An 11,190-nucleotide genomic window follows, 5' to 3' on the forward strand; every position below is an offset into this window, starting at 1 on the left:
CTACTTACACTTTGTGACTTTACACTCTACACTCTACACCTAGTCTCTGGCATACGTTAGTAAGTTATACAATATCATACACTATCATATAATCTATATTATATATTATGAATATACAGTATAGTATTATAATAGTATTAGTCCAACATCCCAAAAATAATGTATAATGTCACACATCAGCTTACCTGACCCACAACAAGCAATTTTAGTTTTATGAAACAAAATTTCTTTCTAACATATAGTGTCATATAGTAACTGAGCTCTGATTATTACAATTACACAGTTTTCAATCTAAGCAATTTTATAATACATATTAAAAAAACTTAAATAAAAAGGAAAGCAAAGTAACTCTGTCAGACATGGTCATATTGTTCCATGGGGCAGAGTAGGTAAAATTCACATTTCACCTGCAACTTACATAGACTAAATGTTCCTAAAAATGCAAAGTTATTGTTAAATATGTAAAAATTCAGCTTAAGGGCTTAAGATATTAGGCCTACTTTTTTTCAAACTGTAATGTATGCCACACTGTCTGATATCCCCATCCCTACCCTCACCCTTCACCACCAACACACATTGTCACAAAATAGTCAACCTCCCTCACCCTAGGCCTAGGAGTGTGGCTTAAGCATGCCCTCTGAGATTAATAATAATTATAACAACAACAACAATATATTTGAAAATGCAAAAAGGTAGGCCTAAATCATATAAACTGTTTATAATCTTTGTAATATTCATGTTCAAAACATGAATATTACAAAGATTATTTTTCTTAACTTCAAACAATTAATAAAACAATGTTTTCAAAATATACCCACATAGAGAAGTCTGAAATATAAAAAAATAAACATTTTTAAAAGTCAAGTCAGTCTGATCTAGTCTAATCCTGTGCATTTCATTTTTTTTTTAATTATTTCTGTTTAGATAAAAAAACAACTGAGTGAAAATGTCAACAGTTCACATTCACATTGGTCAGTGTGGAAACCAAATGAGCATTCCTTTATGGAAAAACTACTCTAATAGCTGTGACAAAGGAGCTGAGCATTTGTTCAAATCAATGGATGGATGGCAAAGAAGTATTCACATTGACAGCGAGTCTAAAGTTATCTACTCTCTTCCCAAAACATTTAAAGTGCGTGAGAAAAATATTATTGTTGGGAAAAGAGGTAGAGGGACTAACTTTGCTTTGGGATACACTGGTATGACATCTCAAGGGGATGATCATCTCATGGAGGAGAGTATGGAAGCAGTGAGAAAAGAAACTGAAAGATGTGACATGTACAGTGGATGTGTTGTATACCACAGTTTAAGTGGTGGGACTGGCTCGGGTCTAGGATCACATCTGATAGAGCTAATGAGAGACAGCTATCCATGTAGCAACATCTTGTCCTGTGCTGTAGCACCTTGTGCCAGTGGTGAAAGCCCTCTTCAAAACTATAACGCTCTCTTAGGCCTGCATTGGCTGCAGAGTTACTCTGATTCAATAATCTTGCTTCCGAATGATTATTATATCAATCATCTTAATCATCTGCTTCAAGCTGGTGAATCAAGTAATTTAGAAATGCATGGCCAGTTGTCGTTTCAAGATGTGAACAAGACTATAGCAAACAATCTAAGTGGTGTTTTTTTACCTACAAATTCATTATCAACTGCGAAGGGATTGAGTTTAGGACAAGAGCCATGGGAGCTTATTCGAACTTTGACCCCTATGCCATCTACAAAGTTCATCACTCTCACACAACACACATCAAAGAAACTTTCATGGGAAGGATTGACGTCCAAAATTTTACAGTACAATCCAAAGTTTGACAGCAATGGAGAACCCACACGAGCTCTCTCTGCCACAGTGGTAGCTCGTGGAGATGCTGATAACACTTTCCTCTCCACTATGAAAACAACACAGGAAAGAAAAATAAAGAGGGGGCTTAATTTTGTTGACTGGAATCCTTACCCTATTGACTACTGGAGAGCTAAAGCCAACACAATAGGTTCAAAAGAAAGTCGTAGTTTAACTCTGGCCATTAACTCTACTGGATTCTTAGACCATGTGCAGACCATTTTATCAAGAGCATTGATTAAACTTGAGTCTCGGGCCTATGTGCACTGGTATTATCGTCATGGAATATCTGAGGTAAGAGACATTCATAAAAAGTGTTGTGAGAAGATTTGGTTAGTATTTATTATTGCAAACAAAAGGAGACATTGTGTATAAGACCTGCTAGATTGTTGTTTTTTGCTTCAATTAGTCAAAAGTAAACTAAAACACCTTATAGTGCATTGTCTAAGGAGAACATAGAAGTAGAGTTTTTTATTTTTGTCACTTAGGCATTTGAAGGGAATGTGTGATCAGTGCTAAGCTTAATATAAGCCCAGTTATCTTAACCTTGTGGGACGGAGTGGTCTAGCGGTAGAGAGCTGGAATGCTAACCCGTAAGTCTCGAGTTCAAATCGGGGTTCAAGTTAGTAGACCGTCCCTGAGTCCACCCAACTCTGATGGGTACCTAACTCACGTTAGGGAAAGTAAAGGCGGCTGGGCATAGTGCTGACCACACTATCTCTTCATATGCTGAGGTCACAGAAACAAGTGAACTCTACTTCACTTGCCCCATAGACCGTCAGGTTTGAAAGGGAAACTCTATTTACTTTACCTTAACCTTTCCCCTAATTCAGCCAAGTACCCATCAGAGTTGAATGAACTCATTGATGTCTCAGAGACGCACACTTAAATTGAAAAAACAAAACTTAATGTGTCAATAGATAAAATCTACAGAACTTTCGATAATATTTCATATTTATTTACATTGTATCATTGTAGGAAATATTTCAAGAAAGTGTGGAAACATTGGGCAGGATTTTAAATGAATACCACATGATGACAAAAACATAATTTTAGCAACTGAATGGAGCAATAAAAAATTATTTGGAAATGGTTTTGTAAGTCATTTATTTTATTTGTTTTCTTACTTTATTTCTGGACTACCCTAGCTATCATTTTTCATTAATAAAGATTTCTTTTTTAAATGGATCAGGCATTAATGGTTTTAAAATTCTGAATAAAGTGTGCTTTTGAATGAAGTTTAATTCTTTATTTTCTTTGTTCTTTAAAATTTTTATAGGTCCTATTTTTGTAAACAACCTATGAATTTTAAAATTATTTCATATTGATTATGCGTAAGTTATGAATAGCTTTATAGTTAGTGTAGTAAAACTTTTTGATTCCTGGCTTTTGTTATAGTGAGGATGTGAGCTGAGTTAACTTTGTTTTTTAAATATATTTCCTTTGATTATAAGTTTAGTCTAAACCATGTGCTTTTGAGTCTGATTCATGAGACACAGACAGACTAGATAATTCTTATGGCTGTAAAAGAAGAATGTTTAATAAGATTGTGAAATTAGATAGTGTTAGCTAAAAGAGTGAAGTAAGTCAACAGCTGTGAATGGTGTTGTGTGTTTTAAAAGTGAGCAGACTAGTTCAGAAGCTAGTAAAAAATATCACCAGACCTAATCTACCATACCATTATTTGGGGTCTACAATATTTGCCTGAAATTGCATAAAGGTCATTTACCAAATTTTACCAACTACCTGAAATATTTTTAATCATTTTTTTTTTCAAAAATAATTAAATTTTGGTTTTCAGTAACTATATTTTTAAATATATTTTTTTTTAAAAAAGCATGCTTTCATTGATAGTTAATTAAAGGTTATAGTATTAACCTTAAAACTCTATTTATTTAAGTAATATTATTTGTCTACATAGACACTTGTTATTAAAATTCAAAAACAATTTTCATTCATATAATTCAGTAAATTCAAAACTTAAGATCAAAAGTGTATTCTTTTTAGTAAACCATCATTCCAGCTTCTAGTGGGTCAGCAATTAAGTTAACTTACTATACACCAAACTGACCTGTTGGTTAGCTAAAGAAGATAATAAAAAATATCCCATAATGACAAGAGGCCAATTAATAATTAAACCCTAGATGACTTGGGGCTAATTAAATATACCCTAGTTGACCAGTGAATAACTAACACACCTTAATGACCAGGAACTAATTAAACATACCGTAGATGACAAGGGGCTAATTAAAATTACCCTAAATGAGCAGGGCCTAATTAAGTATACCCTAGATGACCAGGTACTAATTGAATATATCTTCGATGACCAGAGGCTAATTAATCATACCCTAGATGACCAGGTACTAATTAAATATACCTTAGATGACCAGGGGCTAATTAGACATACCCTAGATGACCAGTGAATAATCTAACTTATATCTAAATGACTGGGAACTAATCAAACATACCTTATATAACCAGGGGCTAATTAAACATACTCTAGATGACCAAAGCATAACCAACCATACATTCAAGTGACCTGTGCTGAGAGGGTTTATATGACTTATTCAGCTGGATCAACATTCTAGATTGAAAACACACTGATCATTCCAACTCAATTATTGGCTATTATTAGATTAATGCAATTCATCTTTGTCTCATCAATATGCTGTGTGCACCTAATGTAAGGCAAGTTATTAATTAGAGTAACATCTGGTCATGGCAAAAAGGCTTCTTAGTCTTTACTTATACTGAATATTTTATCTCTCATGATATCTAGTAGAATGCTGTAGTTAAAAAAAAAATGTAACTCTTTATATTAGCTTAAGATCTGAAAAATAAATGAGTGTGTTGAACTTAAGTATTATATTTTAAATTGCACAGCAATCTTTATTCTTAACAATAAAGTTAAAATAATTTGTTATTATTATAACATTTACTATTTTAATTTTTTTAAATTTTTAACTTGGTTTTGTACAAATTTATAATTACAGTTTCATAGTATTATCTATTGTTGATTGTATGTTTTTTACAAGTCAAAACATTTTTAGGTATGATTCATAGGCACAGGGGTAGCTGACTGATGACAAGTAGCCATTAATCTTTTTAACTAATGTTCATTTTCTTTCTGATAAATTATCAACTATTTTGTTTTGTTCCCAGCAATACATACAGAAACTTCTAATTAGAAATGCTTTTTCTTCTACTCTCATTGTTTTTTACAAGTAAAGTATTTTTTAAAATGTTCGTTTGAATTGTAAATACCTTTATGTTATAATATTAATTTAATTTTGATTGTACACATTCTGGATAAGGATAAATTATCTTAATTTACATTGTCTTGATAATTTGTTGAATAATTTATTCTATCAGGTGCATTGTCTGAGGGACAAGGGAGTTTAACAAATGAAAATGCCACTTCCAAGTACCAGTTAGACAATGTAACAAGGGAAGTCATCACTACAGAGCCCACATCATTGGCTCATGCATCTACCATTGTAGGCACATCAAAAAATTCAGACATTAAGGTATGAAATCTTACAGAGTACCATCAATCCTGTAATATTAACTTCCAATGTGTGAGATTTTGTATTAAGTATGTACTTAAGTATCAAACGCATATATAACTAATAAAGTGGATGCAAATGCTCTTAGTACATAATGAACTCTGTTCAGTAAGAATGTTGTCCAATTTTATCATTTCTGTTATGGAAGAAAACTTGTTCCTTGCAATGTTTTCAAAGTAGCCCATGAGATTTTAATTAGCATAACAATCAAACCTTTCAATCTTGAAATAAACAGTATTCTTAGAAGCTGAATAATAAGAATTTTTCAATGCTGAGTACTTGAAAATTGAACCAATAATTGGAAGCTAATTTTGTTTAAAAACTAAAATATTCAAAAACATAGGAATTAGGAAATCAAACATTTTTGTGCTATTTCCAGTGTTTAAATACGATTTTTAGTAATTCCCATTAATTTAAACAAGAATAAAGTTAAATATAAAATGTGTACTTATCATGACTGTCTACAAGTATTGCCTAGTTAGCTCAATTATTTGTTACTGTCAAGTACTTTAAACAGTAGAGTACTGCTAACCCATGAGTCCTGAGTTCCTTTCTGAGCTGTAGTCCCAGAATCTACCCAGCTGTGATGGGTGCCTAACTGACGTTGCAAAAAAAAAAAAGGCAGTTGGACAATTGCTGACCACACTACCCCTTTATATGCCAAGGTCACAGAAATAGGTGAACTCTACTTTGTCTGCCTGGTTCGAAAAGCTATAAATACAGATTTTTAAGTACTGCTGAACAATATCTTAAAATATTCATAGTGAGACTATATCTAGACAGAGCTGATTCCATTAGGTACACAGTATAAGTATAAAAATTTACAATAAGAAGTATATTTCTAACATTGATTGGAAATTATTTGTTTCATAGGATGAAGTTGAATACTGCAGTGGTTTCCTTGGAAACCAGTCTGACAGTACAGTTCAAAGATTGTTCGATGCCCGACCATGCTCAGCAAGCGGTGAAATTCAGGATAGCTTTCTACATTTTGTCCAGGAACTGTTCAACCAACACAAATGTGGGTAAGTCTCTCATCTAGATAGTTTTCTAAAATAATAACCCAATGTTACTTTAAAATATTGTTAAATTATGATTTCCATCTATAGCTACTTTTGGCTTACCTTTTTACTTAAATTTAAACAGAATTCATAGAACAGTTTTTACTGGTTTTCTCATATTTTCTAAATGAAATCTTCAGGAATACAAACTACTTAACCATAGCAACAATTATGTATTCATTTCAAATTATTTGTTTTAGCTAACAAAAACTATCAAAATTAGTGCATATCATCAATCTTTATTAATCAGGGAAGTCATTTTATGAAGTTTTTAGTTACATAATTTCTCCAAAAAACAAATCACACAAATGTATTCTAAAATATTATACTTAAAGGAGATGTACACCTTCCAATTCCCTTTCCTCTTATGTTATCTCTCATGCATGTTAGTCTAGGTCAGGGGTCGGCAACCTTTTGAGACAGAAGAGCCAAAAGTTACAATTTACAAAGTTACCCAGTATTTAAAGAGCCACAAACATTTTTATGTCATTAGTATGATCTTTGAATTGGGTTATATATATATATATGTATATATATATATAATTATATATATATATATATATATATATATATATATATATATATATATATATATATATATATATATATATATATATATATATAAATTTAAAATAAATAGCTTTAAACATATGAAATAATCTCATTTGTTTTTGTGTTGAAAGGGTCTACCATAAACGTCAGAGTACTTGAATTTGTTTTGAATTGCTCAAATCTCTCAGTGAAAACATCCTTCATTTTATTTATAGTAATGCTGTAATAGTAGCATTGGTTTTATCATGATATTTTTTTCCAGATTTTTCATAATTAAGTAATTTACCGCTCTCCATGTCTTTAACAAAATAAAGTTGTTTTTTTCCCGAAACAATCCACTTCTTCTAGCAAGGTATAGGCTGGGTTTTCCTTCCTTTCAGTTTTACATTTAGTTCGTTTATTTTCTTTATGATATACACCATGAAGTTGAATGTTTCAATTCGAAATGGACTATTTATTAGGAAGAACATTGAAATAGGGAGTAGTTAATAGTCTTATTGAATAGTGAGTGTTACTTGTTTATGTTTATTATTATATCGTTCATTATCGAGTGTTGCAGAACAATATTTTTTTCAGTTTTGAAAATAGAATAAAATAATTATAAATATTTGTGCATTAAGCTGAAGAGCCGCAACTTGACATCAAAAGAGCCAAATGCGGCTCGCGAGCCGCAGGTTGCCGACCCCTAGTCTAGGTAGATTCAAACTTTATCTGTTGTTAATCTGCTGCTTTTCCTTTATTTTATAAGGTCAAATTTATTTTGAAGTCCTTACAAAAGGTGACTTAAGTGACTATAAGAACCGTTAATGATTTCTAAGTTATGTGAACTCTCTGCCCTGAGAATGTGTTTGATATTGCTAGGGTGGGAAAAAATAAAAAGTGGCGTCACAGACAATCTCAGGTAGTAATTATTGTTCATGCTACGGCGTGTGCTACAAGACTACTGATTTCTGAACTAGTGTCCACAATGACACCTCTACCGTGTCTTGTTGGGGGGGGGGGGGGGGGGGGGGGACGACATTACACCAGCAATTTTAAATAGCGGTCCAAGGCTATCTAAAAGAATAAATAATTATTTGAATACTTTTAAAAAGAGTGAAAACTACTGTTTAAATGAGTTTGATATTTTATTTGAAAGTTTCTATTGCATTTAGTTAACTTGTGCAATTTTTAAAAAATTGTTTATTATTAGGAATTACTGCAAGTAAAACACTTTCTGTGTTATTTTTGAGTAACATAAATTTCTTTTTTTTTAAAGATATAACCTATATTAAGCTATTACTTAGTGCAAAAAATGGTATAAGAGGGCTTCAATTAAAAAATGTCCAAATGTTTTAATGTTCTGGTCACATCCTTGGTTAATGTATGTTTAAAACATTTATTTAAGTCTACATCATCACAGCTAGCACATGTTGCATCCCCTCATGTATGGGGTCCCTCCCTCCCACCCACACACACACACAATATGTATTGGAAGGCCCCCCCCCCCCAACATCAAATGTAGGCTCTAGGTTAACCCACAACATATATTTAAGACCCCACACACACACACATATATATATATATATATATATATATATATATATATATATATATATATATATATATATATATATATATATATATATATATATATATATATATACTTATATATGTATATAGGAACCTACATGTTGAATTCAACCCCCCCCCCCCTTCCCTCCCATGCCATTTGTATGGAATTCCTCACACACAGCATATGTATGGATTCCTCCACCCTCTTGGTGTAACATGTGTTAACATTTTCTTAACCAGCAACAGTGACAGTTTGACAAAGTACACCAGGGTTTTGTATTGTATGATCATCGTGGGCCACCACAGCTGTTTGGTAATGGTGAACAAAGAAATAACCGCTGCATCTGTGCCAAGCCAGCTGGCTGTCAGAGAAACATTACGAGAGCTGTGTGCTGTAAATGACTGTTAGTTTTTCTTCTAAGTAATCCATTCATTTTGTCATTTTTAGTACAGATGATTCACTCCCCACCCCTCCCCCACCCCATATCATAAACCCCCCCAACAAAATAATACATGATTCTTATAAAAAATAGAAAGTGTGGTCAAATGGTAGAGCATTTGACTGCTAACCCGAAAGTCTCAAGTTCGGATCCTGAGCTATAGTCCTTTCAACATCCCTGATGGGTACCTAACTCATGTTAGGGAAAGTAAAGCCGACATGCAAAGGTCTCTGCTGAAACAGATGAACTCTACTTCACCTGCCCCTGGAAAGTAAAAAATCTAAAGAATATTTTTTTTTAAATCAGTATGGTTCTAATTATTTTTAATTTTAAGAATTAAACTAACAATTTACAGTATTAAACTAACTAGTATTTTTTGTTACATTTTTTCTACCCCCCCCCCCACACCTCTCTCATTTCCATCCAATAACACATGTCTGAGACACCCCCCCCCTCTTTCTATATGCATTCACTGATTGTGAATGATCCCTATCAGCATTACATTTTCTTTTAGGACTTAACAAATTGTAAACTAATTTTTAATATAGTTGAACATGCTTAAAAACATTTTACATTGTATATTAAATATTCTGAAGTCCATACCAAGGCATTACTTATACATTTTTACTTTCTAGTATACAAAGTATAGAGAAAGTATAGCAATCTTGAAAAAAAAATCAAGATTTTTTTCAAATCTCGACGTTTTACACCTCCCTGAGTCGGAAAAACATAGTTTTGCAATCTTGTCTGTGTGTGTGTCTGTAAACACGATAACTTGAGTACCGTTACAGCTAGGTTGATGAAATTTCATATATAAGTATTATATTAAATTTTTAGATCCGTATCAACTTTTAAGCGATTTCCAATAACCGGAATTGGAACTTTTTCTACTTTCAATTTTTCAAAAGCCTATAACTTGAGTACTATTTCAGATAGATAAATGCAATTTCACATATAAGTAAAAGATCTTATTCTCTGCCTGTCAAATTTTGAGTTATTTCCATTAACCAGAAGTAGTAATTTATGCTATTTCCGATTTCTCAAAAAACGCATGAGAATTTATAACGTACTAATAATATTCCGCACTATTATATACTTTTTTTTTCTTTCACTTGGTGTGCAATTCTTTTTTTCTACGAGATATTGTTTTAAAAAGTTTAAATAATTAAAAGTGGATTAAAAATCTTGTCTATATCGTGATGTGCCATCTCCCGTAGTGTTTATAAGAATATTCAAGAAAGTTTAGGGGAGATCACTCCCGGTTTATTAAAAACTATACCTGTGTTTAATTTTAGTATAGTCTTGTATATGAAAGATGTAGGACATTTTTTAAAAGTTCAATATTTAAACCTCATACAGTTTTGGGAAAATGTCAATGATGAATTATTATTTTCCTTGTTAGCCCTGGCAAGAAGCTGTATGTTTCCACTTTTTAGTGAGATAGGAAAGTGTGTGCACGATGATGTTGTAGCAGCTGTGAACATGCAAGGAAAAGATTTAGCTTACGACATTTTAAACCCCTGCAGGTAAGTACATTTATTTTTAAGTTATTTTTTAAGTAGTGAATAATATTTGTGTACTCAGCTGTGTACAAATTTTCATCACTTTTATCAAAACCAGTGTAGGTTTTCTGTGTAATAATTCTAACTATATCTGATAGACTTGTGGAAATCAAGGCGATGTGCATGTGGGATACCCTGCAGACATGTGAAGGTAAAACGGCTAACATAATGACCAATCTCATTAGCGTTCTCCTAAAGCCACCATTGTGTGCTAATTCCTGCCTGAGGATCTTCCAGACTACACACTTAGTGTTGATTGCCATTGTTACTGTTATGAAGTTCATATGAGATCTGCAGATGTAAAATCATTTTGATCCTGTTTGACTTAGTAAATTTGTTTTTTGTTCTTAAACTGTTAAACAAACTGATAACTTCTGATATAATTGGCTGTGATATATTATATGCTTTTTAGTTTAACTTTGTATCCTGTTGTTTAGTTGTTTTTTTTTTAAGATCAGCATACATTTATTTATTTAATAAGAGGAAATACTGATGTACTTTAATCTTGTATAGTTTAAATATATAAATAGAATAAAATTGTAACCATGTAATGTATCATGAACAGTTTATTTTAACAAAGCATTAATAATTTTTTCTGACATCTTTATACAATTATAC

General features: G+C 32.1%; 1 protein-coding gene across 2 annotated transcripts; it reads left to right on the top strand.

Moving 5' to 3' along the window:
* The first annotated feature begins 943 nt into the window (after nucleotides 1-943).
* Nucleotides 944-11,133, top strand: LOC131956610 (tubulin delta chain). Of its 2 annotated transcripts, XM_059321120.1 has the most exons (6): nucleotides 4,913-5,061; nucleotides 5,210-5,364; nucleotides 6,277-6,428; nucleotides 8,811-8,974; nucleotides 10,413-10,536; nucleotides 10,671-11,133. In XM_059321120.1, the coding sequence occupies exons 1-6, from the start codon at nucleotides 5,028-5,030 to the stop codon at nucleotides 10,858-10,860; spliced, it is 819 nt and encodes a 272-aa protein (XP_059177103.1). In that variant the 5' UTR covers nucleotides 4,913-5,027; the 3' UTR covers nucleotides 10,861-11,133. The 2 variants fall into 2 exon arrangements, with proteins under 2 accessions (XP_059177102.1, XP_059177103.1); XM_059321119.1 differs by lacking the exons at nucleotides 4,913-5,061; nucleotides 6,277-6,428; nucleotides 8,811-8,974; nucleotides 10,413-10,536; nucleotides 10,671-11,133 and adding exons at nucleotides 944-2,131; nucleotides 2,816-2,934 and having other exon boundaries at nucleotides 5,210-5,338.
* The last annotated feature ends 57 nt before the right edge of the window (nucleotides 11,134-11,190 follow it).

The sequence above is a fragment of the Physella acuta genome, unplaced genomic scaffold (genome assembly GCF_028476545.2).
Source record: "Physella acuta isolate Inbredline_101_S28 unplaced genomic scaffold, ASM2847654v3 ptg001163l, whole genome shotgun sequence".
Taxonomy (NCBI): domain Eukaryota; kingdom Metazoa; phylum Mollusca; class Gastropoda; family Physidae; genus Physella; species Physella acuta.